This window comes from Asterias amurensis, chromosome 1, assembly GCF_032118995.1.
Source record: "Asterias amurensis chromosome 1, ASM3211899v1".
NCBI lineage: Eukaryota > Metazoa > Echinodermata > Asteroidea > Forcipulatida > Asteriidae > Asterias > Asterias amurensis.
Window position 1 is genome coordinate 37760435 of NC_092648.1, and position 19659 is coordinate 37780093.

Here is a 19659-nt window from a genome sequence, read left to right on the forward strand (position 1 = left end):
TTATTGTACATTGTAAACATAATTTATAATATTGTATAATATCAAACTAATAATCCATAATTCAATGCAACATTTACTTTTGCTGCACACAACCAATGTTTTTCACAATGTGATGAAGGAGTAATGTACCCACCACAACATGTGAACTCTTATCAAATGACTGCTTATGAGACTGCTTGTTGGTCTTTACAATTTGACAAGTCAAATTGTTTTAAGTCTGTCATTGTTTCAAATCTGTTTCATATGTGTTTTATCTTTACATTGTTTAAAGTCTTTTTCATATGTTTTTATACCTTCACATTCCGTTTCATATGTTTTTATCTTTTAACATTGTTTTAAGTCTATTTGATATGTTTTTACCTTCACATCCCCTTGTAAGTTCTTCCTTTAGTTCCATACTAACAGCCATTTCCAACAGATCCTCATGACGACCATTAATCTCAAGAGATGAGAGACACCCTTGATATCCTTGACTTGATTGAATTTTTTCTGGGAGGAACTCAAAAGTTTCTTTCCCTCCAATAAACAAATTCTCTGAAAAGTCAAAATGATTGGCTTCCTCAGTAGCCCGAGACCTAACTGACCGAGCATCCACTTTCAGAACCTGTCGATCTCGACTATCATGGGATATTCCAACTTCATGCCATCGGTTATCGTTAAGACGTTCACGGGTATTTCCACGAAGCATCTTAGCACCTCCACCAAGATTGAAAACATAGTAGATGAATCCATCCACCAGCTCTATTGCCATAAAGTCAAGCTCTCCTTCAGTGAAGAATAATAGTCCATTAGGTTCAGTTGTTTTGAACTGAAAGAAGAGAGAGAGACTTGGATAGGTCTTTATCTGAGGCAGCTGAACATGAACCTCCGTGGTGTGGAAAGTGAAGGGATCATGAATTGGGCGTCTACTCATCTGCTCACCAAAGGTGGCTGAATTATCAATAAAGTCAGGGGATTCTTCACGGGCAAGGTCAAAATAGTGGTGATTGTTGTAAATTAACTGCTCCATATGGCCTTGGAAATTGGGTGGTGGGGCTTTGGTGCCTACAAGATGTCGCCGACTCATCAAACTTCCTATGTCGATATAGCGGAAGTCTAGCGTACCGCTTTCAAAGTCAGCTCCAGCTGAATGCACAGAAAGAGGGGAAAAACACAAAGGAAACATTAATTATGTACATCATCAACTTTGTGCCAAAAACTCACCGATTTCACCTAAAAACCTCTGCCTATTTGAACAGTATTCTTATATATTAAGATCATGTTTTAGAGAAAACTTTGCATTGGAACTAGAGTCAAAGTCTTAACCTTCAATATACATAATAATATTAGTAGGTTTTTATACACCCCATGAATCTTTTAAATCTAAACTGAGGGTATCCATAATCCGTTGGTAAATTGTTATTGAAAGCTGCTTTTATAAATAAATATAGTAAGGTTTCAATCAATGTAGGTGAATCATGGCACTTAACAAGACACTTGCATGTTCTTCTTTGACCCATGTGAACTTTTTAGACAAAAATACTGCCGGTGTGAAAATATAATTTTGCTGTATCACTCAGAATAGATTTCCCTCCAGTAAAATTTGGTGTAGACATACGTTATAGATAATTCCTGATAGATGCCATTCTTCAGCAAAGTAGGGTTTGGTTTTGTTCACCCACCAATCATGACAAGCATTCCGCACATTGTATTTACGCATAACACACAGTTGTGCATTAAAGATGATTGATATACATATAAAGATGACAGACTTTATACTGTATTTTGGTCAAGAGGGAACTATCCTTTAAGTGTTTTGTTTGAATATTATACATTTCAGCATATGCCTTAATATTTTTGATGGAATTCCAACTTCACTATCTAATTAAGTATATTCATAACCATCATCACTAGAAACTAAATTCCTAAACAGCCTTACAACCAAATACCTATCCAATATGTTTTGACAAGTACCAGCAAAACAGTATCAGAAAAAGCTGATCATTGTAGTACCTATCCAATGTTTAGGTACTAACCCACAAGCTGATTAATGTAGTACTTATCCAATATTTGTGTACCAATCCATTGCTTTAATACAAACCAACAAGCTGATCATTTTAGTACCTATCCAATGTTTTATCACAAACACACACGCTGATCATTGTACCTATCTTATGTATAGGTACTAACTCCATGTGGATCATTGTAGTGCCTATCCAATGTTTAACTACAAACACACAAGTTGATAATTGTAGTACCTATCCAGTGTTTAAATACAAACCCACTAGCAGATCATTGTAGTACCTATCTTATGTATAGGTACTAACTCACAAGGTGATCCTTGTAGTACCTATCCAATGTTTTAATACAAACCAACAAGCTGATCATTGTAGTACCTACCCAATGTTTTAATACAATCCCACTAGCTGATCAAAGTAGTACCTATCCAATGTTTTAATACAAACCCACCAGCTGATCATTGTAGTCCTATCCAATGTTTTAATACAAACCCATTAGCTGATCAAAGTAGTACCTATCCAATGTTTTAATACAAACCCACTAGCTGATCATTGTAGTCCTATCCAATGTTTTAATACAAACCCACTAGCTGATCAAAGTAGTACCTATCCAATGTTTTAATACAAACCCACTAGCTGATCATTGTAGTACCTACCCAATGTTTTAATACAAACCCACTAGCTGATCAAAGTAGTACCTATCCAATGTTTTAATACAAACCCACTAGCTGATCATTGTAGTACCTATCCAATATGTTTTAATACAAACCCACTAGCTGATCAGTGTAGTACCTATCCAATATTTTAATACAAACCCACTAGCTGATCATTGTAGTACCCATCCAATATTTTAATACAAACCCACTCGATACTTATTGGTTTATCTCATAAAAACATTACAAAGTATGACAACCGATATGGTCGAATTGCCCTGAACATGTACGGTATAAAAATTTCCTTAAAAAGAGCTAAAGGTTAAACAGTTAAAACACACAATAGATAATGAGCATTGTATCTATCCTTTGTTTTATTACAAACCCACTAGCTGATCATTGCAGTGCCTAATGTTTTAATACAAACCCACTAGCTGATCCTTGTAGTACCTATCCAATGTTTTAATACAAACCCACCAGCTGATCATTGTAGTACCTATCCAATGTTTTAATACAAACCCACTAGCTGATCATTGCAGTGCCTAATGTTTTAATACAAACCCACCAGCTGATCATTGTAGTAACTATCCAATGTTTTAAAACAAACCCACCAGCTGATCATTGTAGTAACTATCCAATGTTTTAATACAAACCCACTAGCTGATTCTTGTAGTACCTATCCAATGTTTTAATACAAACCAACTAGCTGAGCATTGTAGTGCCTAATGTTTTAATACAAACCCACTAGCTGATCCTTGTAGTACCTATCCAATGTTTTAATACAAACCCACTAGCTGATCATTGTAGTACCTATCCAATGTTTTAATACAAACCCACTAGCTGAGCATTGTAGTACCTATCCAATGTTTTAATACAAACCCACTAGCTGATCCTTGTAGTACCTATCCAATGTTTTAATACAAACCCACTAGCTGATCATTGTAGTACCTATCCAATGTTTTAGTACTAACTCACAAGTTGATAATTGTAGTACCTATCCAACATTTAATACAAATACACTAGCTGATCATTGTAGTACCTATCCAATGTTTTATCTCACAAGTTGATAATTGTAGTCCTATCCAATGTTTTAATACAAACCCACTAGCTGATCATTGTAGTACCTATCCAATGTTTTAGTACTAACTCACAAGTTGATAATTGTAGTACCTATCCAATATTTAATACAAACCCTTGTTACAGAATCAGAAAGGCAGCTCATCTCTTGCTGGGCAAAGTTACTTTCAGTTCCATGGGAAAGAATGACATTGATTTGAAATAATCTCAATCACTTCTATGGATGCTGAAGACAGACTCTCACGTGAATTAAAGAGTAAGACAATCTTAAATATTTGCTAATACTTCTGAAAACTTGTGTAATTTTCATTTGTAATTTAAGATATATATCCAGTTTTGACACCCGACACTTGCCATTTTAAGCTATTGAACTTAAAACTTAAAGCGTTGTTTGTACTTATGATGTATGATAATTCCAAAAGCTGCGGCTTTGTTATTACTCAATTAAGCTTTAGTTTTCACATCAACTTGGGTTTTCTTTCGTTTCATTTAGGGTTTAATAGTTTGATTTCAGAGACAGGTATTGTTTAGGCTAGCTATCGGTGATAAACCAAGAGCGGGGGACACACCAGCTTTAGATGTTTCTAAATTAATTTAGGTTCACTCAATGAGGCAAATAATAGGAAGTTAATATGAAATGCACAAACAATACTGTGCAACTCTGGCTATGGTAAGATTGTTACTGTTCTTGTTTAAATCTTTTTATTGGTTGGGGCAAATTCTCAAAGTCAAAAGTGTCTTATGAATAACCCAACAAGTCAATATTCACCAATTCAATTAATATTTTGGTTATTGTAGGACAAACAATTTAATATTGAAGAAAAAACAGCTCAATTCTCCATTTCATATTGAGTCTGTTTATTTTGACTTTATTCCTTTTTGTTTTTCATAAATACCACTTGAGATCCGTCTTATCGATGTCAACTCTGTTCTGTCATTACTTACCTCCAATGGACACATTATAAGCTGGGAATTGGCAAAAAATCCAGAAGCATTTTCCAGAGTTTGACAAGAGAAAAATGGCAGCGAGAGAAAGCAAAAGAGTGAGGCGGTTAGACAGTGTGCGGCAGATTGGTGCAACAACGTACAGTTTCAAACCAAACAGGACAACATACCTAAAATACATGAGTTAGTGAAGATTGAAAGAAGGGAGAAAATGACAGCCACATAATGGGAGATGAGATGTTGAGTATGAGGCTATTGCAGATCAAACGAACTTCCTTTTCGTACTCGTGTCAATAAATGACTTCACTAGGGTTCAGTCATGCCAATGCTCCCCGATAAATGTTTCCAACTCGAATACTGAACTGTTTGAACACAAATTTGTCAATATTCAACTTATCATTTTAAAATCAAATAAAATCAATAACCAACTTATTATTTCATGAAATGTTCATAACTTGGTTGAAATGTTTGAAAGCTGCTTACATGTATATAGCCCAACAATGTAAATAGAGAAATAGGAGATAGGGATTCTTTTAAAAAGTAGGCACATTATTTGCTTCTTTTGGGTGTTGTTACTGTATATTGCAGTTCTACCTTACCAAATTTTGAGTTGCTAGATAAGTTTACGCCAGCATTTCTCCAGTTCAACACTAACTTGTTAGGCTGTGGAACAGAATTCTTGTTTAGAAAAACTAACATGTAAGTATAAAACTTAAAGTAATCACAAATTAAAATAACATTCTTCTGGTGTATTCCCTTGGTTTGCTTTTAACCTATAATGCATGTGTCAAATTATGTCCACATTATTTTCTAGAGTTTATAAAACTCACACATCGCTGAGCAAAAAGACATGAATCCTATTTGACTGCAACACATGGTTGTATGTGAGGGTGATGCTATCGGCAGCAACTAGTGCAATAATGGTGCAGCTGCACTATGATGTTGGAAACACACTGAATGTGACTTTCTTGTTGTATCTAGATCAGGTGATCACAAACTGTTTTCTCTTTTGATTTGTGTACAGTTGCAAAAGCCTTGTTTATTTGCTAACAAAATAAACCATAAAGGTTGCATTGATGCCAACATGAAATTAAGCCTTACAAATTTGTAATTTCTGCGAGTAAAAAAAAACAAACAAACAGTTTGTGCCCAATCAGGGATTATCCTAGAGCCTTAACAATTATCAACAGACAAACAAACAAACAAACAAACACCCTAACAAAAAAACACTCAGACGCCAAAACAAAGAAACACAGACAAAGTGAAAGTGCCAACAGCTCACACCAGGAACAATCGAATACACCCAACCTTGTTGATGTTGCCATGGGTAGCTAGTAAGAGATATTCTGATTGGTTAAAATTAACAAGTTAAATATGAATCTTCATAATTTATCTAAAACGTTATCAGAAGATAAATTTTAGGATGAGATTTACCTTCAGCTTTGTCCGAGTTATCCACAGTTAGACGCAATGTTCTGTCATGCCGTTCAAGATTGAAAGAATGCCATTGGTTGTCATCTAGATTGGTGCCAGCTGTTATAGTCGTTGCACCACCTGTACCAAAGTTGGCCGTCACCCTGACTTCTCCATGAGACAACTCTGCCAGTAGTATATCAACAATAGTGTCGGAGGTTGTAGCTATAATCATGCCATCGGGATGACTAGTACGGAAACGCATGAATATGTTTTCCACCTTGCTGCGAGTGATATCCTTAAGGGTTATGCGCATAGATTGGTTGCCATTAAAAGCAAGACGAGCCACCTCTGTCAAGAGAAACAAAGTAATCAAGTATTAATTGCAACATTCAAGGAATAGACCAAACTTATAGCAGCCAAATCTTGACAGCAAAGTTAGTTCAACTCTGTTACATCAAGTATAGAATAATGAACTCTTAATGAACAGCATGCTTGATTTTATCAGTCAGATTTTTGTTTCTGTTGTCAAAGAAATCACCAATAAGTTCAAGCTGTTGTTCATCATATAAAGTAATTTGACTTGAAATGCAATTCGCGATAATGTAAAGTAAATCAACATTCCCAAATAAGAAAAAACACGTTGAGTTAACAGCGAACATGTCCACATCAATGCTGCCGACATGAATGAAGACTTCCCTGAAATGGAAGTATACTGGTAAATACATGTACATCTTCTCATTATAGAATTTACCATTACAGATGGCAATATCCAGAAAACACCAAAGTACAAAATTGAATAAATCCATCCTCTGCTGATCTTGTTCCAGGTTAAACTATAAATCCACTGCAAATGAGAGTCTTTCCCAACATGACCGCCAGCACTGACTTAAGACATCAACTTTTGTGTAGTTCATCAATGCAATGTCTGGAATTTAGAGGGAATGGAACCTACCCACATTGATTGAGCTTGAGAACAAATGGATTGTACCTTAAGTTTTATAGCTTGTTCATGTTCTTGCCCAACCACCCTCCCTCCGTCCATTTTTAACATCTAACATCCCTCGGTTCAAGCTTGCCTCAAATCAAAATCTCTCAAGCATTCATGCACACACACATCCCTTTCCCCAGGGAAAGTCCACTTTGATTTTTTTGACATGGACAGACGTGCTCATCACTTGAATTAATTTCTCTCTATCAGAAACTGACTTTCTTTCTGCAGATTACTTCCCCCTAATCTTCATCTCCTAATCTTCTAAATTAATCTTCAGACCTTTCGATGGAAACTCAAATGAGGTGATGTATCTGGGTATGAAACGACTTGTAAAATAATCCAATTGTGTTCTAAAAATATCCATTATGGAGAAAAAACCTTTTCAAGAATTGTAATCAAACTGATTGCTAAACGTGCTTGTATAGTCCAGAATGAATATTGTGCAAGACAGAAAAAGAACCTTGCTCAAATTACCTTCAGAGTTCCCAACGAACAAATCTACAAATAAGATTTGTCCACAGTTGATCCAAAAAGTAATAATGGATTCCTCAACTAATATTCCTGTAATTATACTTGGAAAGAATATTCCAGCCAACTTTTCAGCTAAATGTTAGTGACCAGTCAAAATAAAAAAACAGTGAAGGTTATATTGATTTCAAATAATGTATTGAAAACATGTGGTGCTGGAGTCAACTTTATGATTTAAACAGCTCAAAGGCGGCCTGAAAAAGTATTGATATAAAACAATCCTGTTTTTACTTTGGCCAGTTCATTTACCAAGAATTGCTCAGAAGGGTGTTTTGTAACCATGTTAGGGACAACTTAAAGATGTGTTGGAGGAGCTAATCTCTTGCTTTGATTTAATTTAAACACATGGTGGCAAACGATACAAACTCCTTGTGTGGATAAAAATACTGCAGGGCATGAATTACAGTTTGGCATGTAGGCAGGTTCACTACAAAATGTTATTTCTTCTTTTAATACAATGCACTAAAATAAAGTAACTGATTCAATTTAGTCTGAAATGTTTGTTGTTTACATCTATCAAGCCAGCCTTACAATAATATAAAATGTATTCCATTGCCAAATGACACAGACATTTATTTATGTTATTTGTTATCATTAAAAACAACTAAGTGGAGCAAAGTTTTCAAGTTAAACTGTGAAGGGAATTTAAGATTTTCATGAATACTATACTCTCATATTGTGAAATTTTCACTCTTTTGTCAGAGTTGTGTCAGCTTTACTCTTTTGAGAGTGAAAGTCAATCTGTGTCACATTTTTGGAGTGAAATTGAAACAAACTTCACTTTATATTGAGTTGAAAACACCCGTCTCTCACTTTTAAAGGAGTTGTTCACCATATGGCTCTTTGCAAGAGTGATCTGGCTGACCAAGTAAGTGTTTTTTTACTCTTCCAGGTATCACAAAATATATAAAATAAATTAATAAATAAATAATTTGAACAAACTTTAACAGGCAACAGCAGATTGAAAACCTAAGTCTTAAATTGAGATTATTGGAAAGAATAACAATCTAGTGCATGCAATGAAAAGTTAGTTCATGTTTTATATGAGGGGATTAGATGTTCCCCAAAACGTTTTATATACACATGAAACTTGCACAGTTTATAAGTTGTCATGCACATTCATGTAGTGCCAAGTTTAAATACATTGACCTTTGACATGCAGGGACCTACCTGCCCCTCTATACACATAAGCTGCACATGATGAAACCAGTAGAGGGAGTTTCAGCACAGGACCAATAGGTGGACAATACATGGAGGAGTTAGTGAAGGCAATGAGTGAAGCAGTTAATAAGGAGGTGAAATGGAGTAAAAAGGTTAGTGGTTAAAGGTTAGGGATGTCAAGCAGTTAAATGTGAAGCAGAATGGGCACTAATGAATTATTTACAGGTAAATGGAGAACAGAAAAGGAAGTTTGGGAGATGTGGGTAGCTAATGAAACATGAAAGGTGAGCATGAAATGGTTTAAAATACATTAAAAGGTTAACTGATAACAATGAACACACAATAACAATAGGAAAAATATGCATTATGACTGTATAGGTCAGAGCCATTGTCTGTCTGTCTGTGTCTGTCTGTTTGTCTGTCTGTCTTGGTCTATGTTTAGAGCAATGTTGATTTCTCAATAGTACTACAGCACTCATCTTTCCATTTCACAGTCTATTTTAAAACAAAAATCTTAATGATCCAAAATCTCCTGATTTCTGTCATCATATAAGATTTGACTTATTTGATTTGATTTGACAATGCAAAAAGAACAAACTTCCCAATGAATTGCTGTAAATATCCTTTATAGTAAAAATGATTAGAAGGGATTACACGGTAGTCTCCCACACACCAATCAATTAGCTCAAACTTGTCCAGTGTTGACCAATCAATTAGCTCAAACTTGTCCATTTTTGACCAATCAATTAGCTCGAACTTGTCCATTTTTGACCAATCAATTAGCTCAAACTTGTTCAGTGTTGACCAATCAATTAGCTCAAACTTGTCCATTTTTGACCAATGAATTAGCTCGAACTTGTCCATTTTTGACCAATCAATTAGCTCAAACTTGTCCATTTTTGACCAATGAATTAGCTCAAACTTGTCCATTTTTGACCAATCAATTAGCTCGAACTTGTCCATTTTTGACCAATCAATTAGCTCAAACTTGTCCATTTTTGACCAATGAATTAGCTCAAACTTGTCCATTTTTGACCAATGAATTAGCTCAAACTTGTCCAGTTTTGACCAATCAATTAGCTCAAACTTGTCCATTTTTGACCAATGAATTAGCTCAAACTTGTCCAGTTTTGACAATCATCTAGCTCAAAGTTGTCCCTTCGACCCATCAAATAGCTCAAATTTGTCCAGTTTCGACCAATCAATTAATTGGGTAAAAACCAAAATTAATATATTCTTTATCCCCGATGCAAATTTAACATCTAATATATCGTTGCGGTACCCGCTGCCAAAACATAGGATTCGAACTGCCTCTAGCAACCGGGCAACCTCGGTATTCTAGAGACACTGTTCTAGAATTGCAAGGGTCGTGGGTTCAAATCCCACCTGAGTAACAGGGGGGGGGGGGCCAAACTTAAATTTACAAGGGGCAAAAAAAATCTAAAACTCTTCGCTTATTATAGTTATGAGGTCAGTGGCTTCAACACAGACCCTACACTGCCGACGCATGCGGATAGTGTATGGGGCATCGTGTCGTGCGATGTGGAATACACATTTTACGCACAGTGTATACGGTTTTTATACAGCTGCGGTCTCCCACACATCAATCAATTAGCTCAAACTTGTCCAGTTTTGACCAATCAATTAGCTCAAACTTGTCCTGATTCTTAAAGGAACACGTTGCCTTGGATCGGACGAGTTGGTCTATAAAAAAGCGTTTGTAACCGTTTGTTATAAAATGCATATGGTTGGAAAGATAATTTAAAAGTAGAATACAATAATCCACACAAGTTTGCCTCTCAATTGCGTGGTTTTCCTTTTACCTCGTCGACTAACACGGTCGGCCATTTATGGGAGTAAAAAATTTGACTCCCATAAATGGCCGACCGTGTTAGTCGACGAGGTAAAAGGAAAACCGTGCAATTTCGAGGCATGTTTGTGTGGATCATTGTACTCTACTTTTACAGCATCTTTCTACCCATATGCATATTATAACAAACGCTTTTCAAAGACCAACTCGACCGATCCAAGGCAACGTGTTCCTTTAAAGCCATTATACACTTTCGGTAAACAGTGTTGTCCAAGTCCCACACTTTGTGTATCACAACTTATATATAAAATAACAAACCTGTGAAAATTTAGGCTCAATCGGTCATGGGAGTCGGGAGAAAATAGCGGGAAAACCCACTCTTGTGTCCGCACGTTTCGCTGTGTCATGACATGTGTTTAAAATAAATCCGTAATTCTCGCTATCGAGAATTGATATTGTTTTACTGTTTTCTCAAAAAGTAAAGCATTTTATGGACTAATATTTCAAGAGAAGTCTTTCACCATTACCTTCTGTAAACCCTGTAAATTATTTGTAAATCTGTGAACTTTAAAAAAAATTTCTGTACCGAAAGTGTATAATGGCTTTAAGTGGCAAATTGAAACCTTTTTGAGAGATTCACTTATGTCCTTCAGATCATTCACCACCGCTTAGTCCTTTCAAGTCAGAATTCAGATTTTATTCGGAGGCACAGCTCAGATGTAAATGGTCAATTATTAGAATGTCCAGTCATGTCTAAATTGAAGCAAATGAAAAGTATTTGTCTTGAAGTGTGTCGATGAATGAAAGCTCTTAAGGTGAAAGAAAATGGTGTTAAAGAGATGGCATGCCAATAGCAATTAAGATCTTCAGAACCTATTAATTAACCTTTTAAGAAACATAGGCCTACCATGTAAAATGGAGAAATTATAAGCTAATTGTTTATCTCTCTGAGGAAAACAACATGCAACTATTTCATGTTTCAAATGTAACATCCTAATGCTTGGACCTTATGTCTACCTATTAGGTCTATTTATACCAAAGGTCATTTTGGTCGGCAGGCAGTTTCAAACAGCATCTTTTCATACTTATGATTTCAATATTTGTTTTTAGACAGGCGTACAATTTGATTGCTTACCAAATTGTTGGCGACCTAAATATAAAAGAGCAGACTCAAACTAGACATGATTGGATTTGTGCACAAATGCATAGCTGTTTCGTCAACAGATTTTGAAATTTCTCACTTGAGTTTGAAATTTGTTGTGTATTCAAAGCATATTGCCCAATGTGGCATAACAAATTTTAAAAAATGGATTAAAGCATGTTCAGAAAAAATCATGTGATGACGTCCTCATAACATCATTGCACAATTCACGAGAACTTGGCAATATCTAACAATCTACAAAGTTTCAACAAAAGCACAGCATTACTTGTTATACATGTACAACTTCAAAAAGTGCACCTTTAAGGCCACGTCACGTGACCTCCGATGACGTCATTGATCCGAAACTTCACACACATATGATGGCTGCCTGACAGTTATGTGTGTAAAATTTGAAGTGATTATAAAAAAGTTCATCACACACATCTTCAAAAAGTCCATTTTGACAGGTTTTCAACCTGCCGCTAGAGGGCGCTGTTGCATTTTGTGATGTCATTGGTATTTTTTTTTAACTGCCCACCCTTGCCAGGTACTAACATCGTTAAAAGCAACTTTTTTTGTTGCCAATTTTAAATTAGAGGGCCACTTCCGGTTTCGACCGAAAGTAGAGGTCATGTGAGGTCACGCACACAAAACAAAATGAAGACCTAATTTATCCCTCCCCAATCCCGCAAACAGAAACCTACGGTCTCTTGTGGCTGATTTGTTATAAATTTTCAAACATATTAAACACAACACCTTTAAGATGACGTCACGTGACTTCTGATGATGTCATAATGACATCCTTCTTTTGTAATGATCATTGCACCAATACCTTTCATCATTGAAAGTTTCATTGCAATTGCCATTTAGGAACATTGCAAATCAGCACTTATAAAATGTAATTTCTGAACATGAAAAAAAAAATATATATAATATAATAAAAAAACAAAAAACAAAAAAAAACTTTAACAAAATCAAGAGCTGTTCTGCTGCGCTGCGCTACGAAACAGCTATTAAATTCACCAAATTGCTCATTAATGACCTTAATATTCCTCTATTGAAAGAAATGCAAATTTTAAACTTAATAAAAAAAACTAAACAGAGTAATGATCAAACAGTGCACAGATTCTAAATACAATGTCAAAGGCAGATTCTGTATGTCTATTGCCAACTGTACAACACAATGCCAAAGGCAGATTCTGTATGTCTCTTGCCAACTGTAAAACTCAATGCCAAAGGCAGATATTATATGCTTATTTGTGAAAAATGAATACTTATTGTTTCGTGAATGACACATTTTTCTGTAGTTAGGTGTGAAGAATTAATACAAATTTGTGGGGAAAAAGAAATATACACTCTATCATTGCTTGCTTACTCAATTCTTTAAAAAATTAAAAAAATTAAAACCGCTTTTCCTCCTTGGATAAAAGCCACATACTTTGTAAAACAGTTTTCGAAAAGAACAAAAAAACATGCCAACCCTTACTCTACATCAACCAACAAACAAGTTAATCATATAAATTAATTATATTTTCAATGCCGATTGGAATTCAAATAGCATCACTATTGTCACTATAAGCAAAACAATGAATAAGAATGAAACAAGGAAGTCTCACCATCTTTACAAGTTTCTCCTGTGTATCCAGTTTTACGACAGTCACAAATGAAACGGTTCCATCCCTCTTTGCAATTTCCACCATGCTGGCATGGATCACTAGTACATAATGGCTCTTCTTCTCTACAAAACCTGACGATATTACCATCTTGTGATTGTTCCTCCACATACTCAGGTAGATCCAATGTTTCACCATTCATTGCCATATTACGGATGCAACCAACGTAACCATGCCGTAGGGTACCTGAGAATAGCTCTAGAGGTAAAGATTGGGATTCCTCTATCCCACCTACTATAAGATCCATCTCTAAATTGAGTTTACTGCTATGTCCAGGAACTTCAAACTTATGGGATGCTGAAGAGCTTGATGATGCTGAGGATCCCACCTTCAAAAACAAACAGTCAAATCAGGAGAAATGATTAACTTCAATTGAAAGGAGGATCCCACCTTCAAAAACAAACAGTCGAATCAGGAGAAAGGATTAACTTCAACCTATGCTTCAACTGAAAGGTTTAAATGTGCTAAGGGTTCAACCTTCAAAAACAAACAGTCAAATCAGTAGAAATGATTAACTTCAACTGAAATTTGGATCCCACTTTCAAAAACAAACAGTCAAATCAGTAGAAATGATTAACTTCAACCTATGCTTCAACTGAAAGGTTTAAATGTGCTAAGGGTTCAACCTTCAAAAACAAACCGTCAAATAAAAACTGAAAGGTTTAAACTAAAATAATACAAACTGAATTAATATAACATGACTTGCTCTGAAGAAGGCCCGGTTTGGATTGAAAGCTAAGGCCATCTACCCTACTCATTACATGACTTGCTCAATATATATTTGTGGTTTGCGGTAACACCATGTGTGTATCTACTTGCCAGGTAGAATTTTTCTCTTAGAGAACTGTCTACTACCACGGAGTAGATTAACATCCTATAAATCTACTCCGCGGTAGTAGAAAAAAGAAAGACAGTTCTCTAAGAACAAACTCTACCTGGATGGTGTTACCAAAACCAAAAACATTAACTGATACTTCACCATGCAATGCCTCAAATCCTATATACTTGCTGAATAGCTCTTTAGAAACTCAGGCACTTGTACTGCTGTCTCCATGTTCATTGCAAGTGGACTGTTCATTTCTATTATTGTTTTTGATCCAGATTTTGCCAAAGTTTATTTGAAGATAACTAACACCGTTGCGATCTTAGATGAAAAACTAACAAGCTGTGCCTCTAAACTTCCATTCATTTAATTGAATTTAATTGAATTGAATGGTTTATTCGTCAAGTATATAAAAAAACATGAAATTTACAATCCTATTGTACAGCAACATATAAAGCAAGCAAGCCAGCCAGCCAGCCAGCCAGCCAGCCAGCCAGCCAGCCAGCCAGCCAGCCAGCCAGCCAGCCAGCCAGCCAGCCAGCCAGCCAGCCAGCCAGGCAGCCAGCCAGCCAGCGAGCAAGCAAGCAAGCAAGCAAGCAAGCAAGTAAGCAAAGCAAGCAAACAAACAAACAAACAAACAAACAAACAAACAAACAAACAAACAAACAAACAAACAAACAAACAAACAAACAAACAAACAAACAAACAAACAAACAAACAAACAAACAAAACAAACAAACGCTAAAACATGAAAGAGTAGTGGACCCCCTCCCCAAACTAAAAGAGGCCAAATTGCACAGGTGATGCCAGAAAATAAAATAAAACAATAATAAACAATTAAAAGACAGTACAAAGGGCTGGATGCATTGTAGTTATCTAATAAAATCACAGTTAAAATCATGGATAGCAATAGGTAAAATGAGTTCTTGAACCTGTTAGTCTAAAGGCTTAGTTGACGGATCCTACCAGATTTGTTGTGAACAATCAGTGGGTACGGGGATGTGTGTTGTCAGACAAAATACAGTGGAACTAACTCATAAGTCTATTCTTAACTAATTCCTGAAGACCGTCATTATCTGAACCAATAATCCTACTGGCTTGTTTGGTAATGCGAACTAGTTTTTGCCTATTAAAAACTGAAAAGGAATTAAACCAAGTGATTGCACAAAAAGTCAACAAGGATAAAATAGTACTCTGATAAAATAGATTAAGAATTCGGGTGTTAACATTAAAATACTTCAGCTTCCTGACAAAGTATAAACGTTGATTAGCCTTCTTATAGATTTTTGTGGTATTAGAGGTCCAGTTCAGCTGATCATCAATTACAGTTCCCAGATACTTGTATTCCTTTACCACTTCAACAGACATGTCATTAATTTTAACAGGTTGTACAGGTTGAATGTTTTTATTGAAAGTTAAAAACCATTTCTTTTGTTTTATTTACGTTAAGAACTAAGTTATTTCTTTCACACCAATCAACAAACTGATAAACTCCAGTCCTATACTCCGATTCATCATTGCCAGAAATTAATCCAGTCAAGGCTGTGTCATCTGCATATTTAATCACAATACAAGAACTACTTTGAACATTGAACATTGAACATTGAACATTACCACACTTAGCCAAAAACCTGTACTAATTCTCAAGTTGTGTCATTTGGCATTAAGGAAAAGCTTTCTGTTAACAAACCAACTGCTCTCCTTATCTAAGCAGGGTCCTTGTTTTCAAGGTACTATAATTCTGCACATACTATGCTTTGTAAAGCGTGTGATTCCAAGGGCCGTTAGTCCCATGAAATTGGACCCAGATAAATTGATATGAATGCACAGCTAGGGACACAAATACAAATCAATATATTCCTTGTTGTTTCCCCTTCAAATGGCCTCTCCTGAAACCTGTGTCAATGAGATTATTTAAATCTGGCATTAGCTGCAGGTTATATATGTACTTAATCACAGGACAGCCTGGTTTTATGTACAAAAAAGGGAAACCCAAAACAGCTTGTGTAAGCAGCCCACAAGCACAATATGTGAACATCCTGTCTACAATGCGGGGAAAACACCCTTGTTTACAGAACCTTCTTATTAAGTGTTATGGAATCCTCAAGCAGTATCTTGACCACACGCCAAAGTTATCTTTTCAAAATTTTTGCCACAAATGTAATAAACTGTCCATGAATGCGACCAAATCCCTGGTACAAGATAAATAATATTTGTTTTCTTTTTTACCCAAACTGGATCACCTGATATGATGTATTTTTGACAAGTAATACCGGTAGTCTAGATATGATACAACCCTGTGTAAGTTCAAAGCATACTCACATAAATGATTCCAACAGTAAGGTCTCTTTCAAAGACCACATGATGCCAGTCTCCATCATTCAGAGGGAAAGTGTATGCCTTCTCTCTTGCTGGACCTGAACCCAAATCTAGTATGATGTACAAGTAACCATCAAGTAACTCAAACGCAAGGAAATCCGAAATCTCTTCGGAGCCACTGCTGTACATGATGACTGCGTTGGGTTCATTGGAGCGGAAATCAAATGATAAAGATCCCTTAGACTGTGGTAGGAAAGAAGGAAAACAAAATCTTTAGATTCATTTCACATTATTTAAATTATTTATTAAAAACAGGGCAACTGATTATGGATTCACACTTTTAAATTAGCCGGAAACAGCAAATTAAAGAAGAACACAAAGAGTACCAATCCCTCCCCTAAAGAAACCCAGTTCACCCAAAGTAATTTTGGTTTGTAAGACAATGTGATAGATGTTAAGTTTAATAGATGACATATTTTCATTGGGGATGAAGAGTTTTGTTTGGTTCCACAATGATAATTATATACAAACAAATTGACCAGTAATGAAGTTCATGAAAGTATCATTATTTAGCTCTGAATTACTGTAAGAGTTTAGGAAATAGCATTTGAAGACTCCAACAATATGGGAGTGGGATGATTTGAATACATACCTCTGCATTCCATCTTGGTAGTCTAAGCAACGATTCCTCTGTTAGGAATGTGATGGGGTCAATGCCCTCCACAGTGTCCTCTACAAAGCTCACCTCACCCTGTATGTAGATCAGGGGGTCCCCGCTGTGGGCCTTCTTTAGAATCTCAATTTCCTGGTTGCCATAGTAACTCACCTAGAGATGTAGTCATGGATGAAACATAAATCATCTTTTACATGTAGTTTTGAGGATGACATCTTCCGGTTTGTAATTATATCTTTTTTGAACGTGAGAAAGTCATTATAAGATCATTATCAAGATAATACCAAGCAAATCAATGTAAAAAAATGCTTTCAGTAAATTGAATTTACTCTTCTATAAATTCCTTGTATGTTTGTTTTACAAGCTGTGAATTAGCCGTCTTATACACAATGTGTTTTTTTATTTATTCTGTGCCTCATACAGAGTGCTTTGCACAATTATGGCAAGTTCAAGAAATAACGGATATATTCCATAGCTGTATTTGTCAAATATCTTTCACAGTATCATCAACTAAGAGCATCGTCTTCTGCTGCAGCAGATATCCCTAACATTTGTGGCATTCTCATCTAGATGTTTCTCCAGTGCCTTCAGAATGGTGCCAAACACCCTTAACATCTCAGTGATAATATACACCTTTACTGGCCACAGCATACAAAGTTCTCCAACCTAGTCTAGGAATGGTTCTTCTGAACCTTTTTCTTAAGCTGACCTTATATCACTTAGTTATGACACATCTTCTATGTCTTATCTAAGACTACTTTAACCACATGTCTATGCTCTTTTTACATCAGTCTGAATAATGAAGTTTAAGGAGATCTTGACCTGGTCTGTACTTTAACTAAAGGTCAACTCATCATGTCTGCCTTTAGTTTGTACTGTGTGCACTTAAAAGGTCAATGAAAAGATACACTTTCCCAAATACAATCTAACAAACTGTGGATCTTATTGCAGAAAAGCAAAAATGCATAAAGTAAGGAATAAACTTCTGGTTCACAAAAACCAACCAATCCATGATTCATCCATCAAAATTTGTGTTGAATGAAGTTGGTTATTTTGAAACCTATATACCACTCATCTCTTTGTGAATCTTTCTGAAATAAACTTGATACAAAAGTCCAGAGCTACAACTGAATGAACTGTTATTCGCTACAAGCTACATTTGAACAATCCTCAAACCAAGCTTCAGAGTGGTATAAGAAGTAACTATAATAATTATTGTTCACACTATGCAAGGCTTTAAACACCCTTTTCAGAGTGTTAGTTGAACATCCATAGACATCTCATTCCAGTTTAATTCCAGTAGCACGATGCTTGGACAGCAAATCTTGTTTAGAATTGAACGGGACCACTTATTTTATTAAATGTACATGTCATGGTTGACACTTTCTTATGACATTCTCAAGACACTAATGGTCTTATAGTATGACGTTAATAATGGCATACAGCCTGATGGTCGTTAATACTCTTGGTTATAATAAGATCAGTGTACTGTCCTTCTATACCCAGTATTAACTTTTAATAAAAAGTCTGCTTTCTACTGACGGATTTCAATATAGATAATTGTACTAAGTCCATGAGGTATATCATGATTTAATATGTATTGACAGACCAGCTTTATATGATGAAAGTAATTGGTGTTTACAGTACGGCAATATCTAAGCAGCTTTATCAAAGAGTGATCAATGTTTAACAATGGAATGTAAAACACATACATGTATGTGACAGGATAAGACTTTGACAACATACAACATTAACTCAAATAGACTAATCTTTCTCAATGTGCTCACTGCATTTCACGTACTTCATAGAACAAAGGGATCTGAAAAAGCAGCAAGCACTTTCATACCCGAGAAGACAATGAAGAAGGCAATGAGTAAGACAATGAAAAAGTCAAATTGAAGTTAAGACAACCCAGGTCAAAATTCCAGTTGAACCTAGTTAAACTGGGTTTAACTGGAACTAGTTGAAACTAGTTGATGAACTAGTTAAACACGGTTAAAACCAGTTGGTTTAATATGGAAAGTGGACAGAAACCAACTGGTTTATAATTTCAACCTAGTTGAACACAATTAAACCTAGTCCAACCAGTTGGTTAATATGGAAAATGGACGAGTTTGATCACTATCCAGTTGAACCAGTTGACCCCAGTTAACTAGGTTCAACTGGAATTTTGACCTGGGAAGGAAAAAGGCAATTAAGAAGACAATGCCAAGAGAAGACAGGGGAGATAAAAAGGACAATGTGTAAAGAGAAGACATTGAAGACGATATGTGAAGAAGACAATGTGTAAAGAAGAGAATGAAGAACAGAATGGGAGACAATGTGAAGAGAAGACAATGTGTAAAGAGAAGACATTGAAGAAGATAATGTGAAGAAGACAATGTGTAAAGAGAAGAGAATGAAGAACACAATGGGAGACAATGTGAAGAGAAGACAATGTGTAAAGAGAAGA

At 35.7% G+C, this 19659-nt stretch overlaps 1 protein-coding gene across 5 annotated transcripts in view; it reads right to left on the bottom strand.

Annotated features, from left to right (window-relative positions):
* The window catches only part of LOC139939141 (neurexin-1-like), a 102115-nt gene that overhangs the window by 13864 nt on the left and 68592 nt on the right, over positions 1 to 19659 (bottom strand). For 3 of the 5 annotated variants that reach the window (XM_071934907.1, XM_071934898.1, XM_071934930.1), the window contains 6 exons: positions 17187 to 17360; positions 16538 to 16777; positions 13336 to 13720; positions 6107 to 6436; positions 4673 to 4693; positions 361 to 1125 (listed from right to left, as the gene is read on the bottom strand). In XM_071934907.1, the coding sequence (XP_071791008.1) occupies positions 361 to 1125; positions 4673 to 4693; positions 6107 to 6436; positions 13336 to 13720; positions 16538 to 16777; positions 17187 to 17360 (1915 nt within the window). The remainder of the gene's footprint in view (positions 1 to 360; positions 1126 to 4672; positions 4694 to 6106; positions 6437 to 13335; positions 13721 to 16537; positions 16778 to 17186; positions 17361 to 19659) is intronic. The other 2 variants (XM_071934923.1, XM_071934915.1) reach the window with 1 other exon arrangement.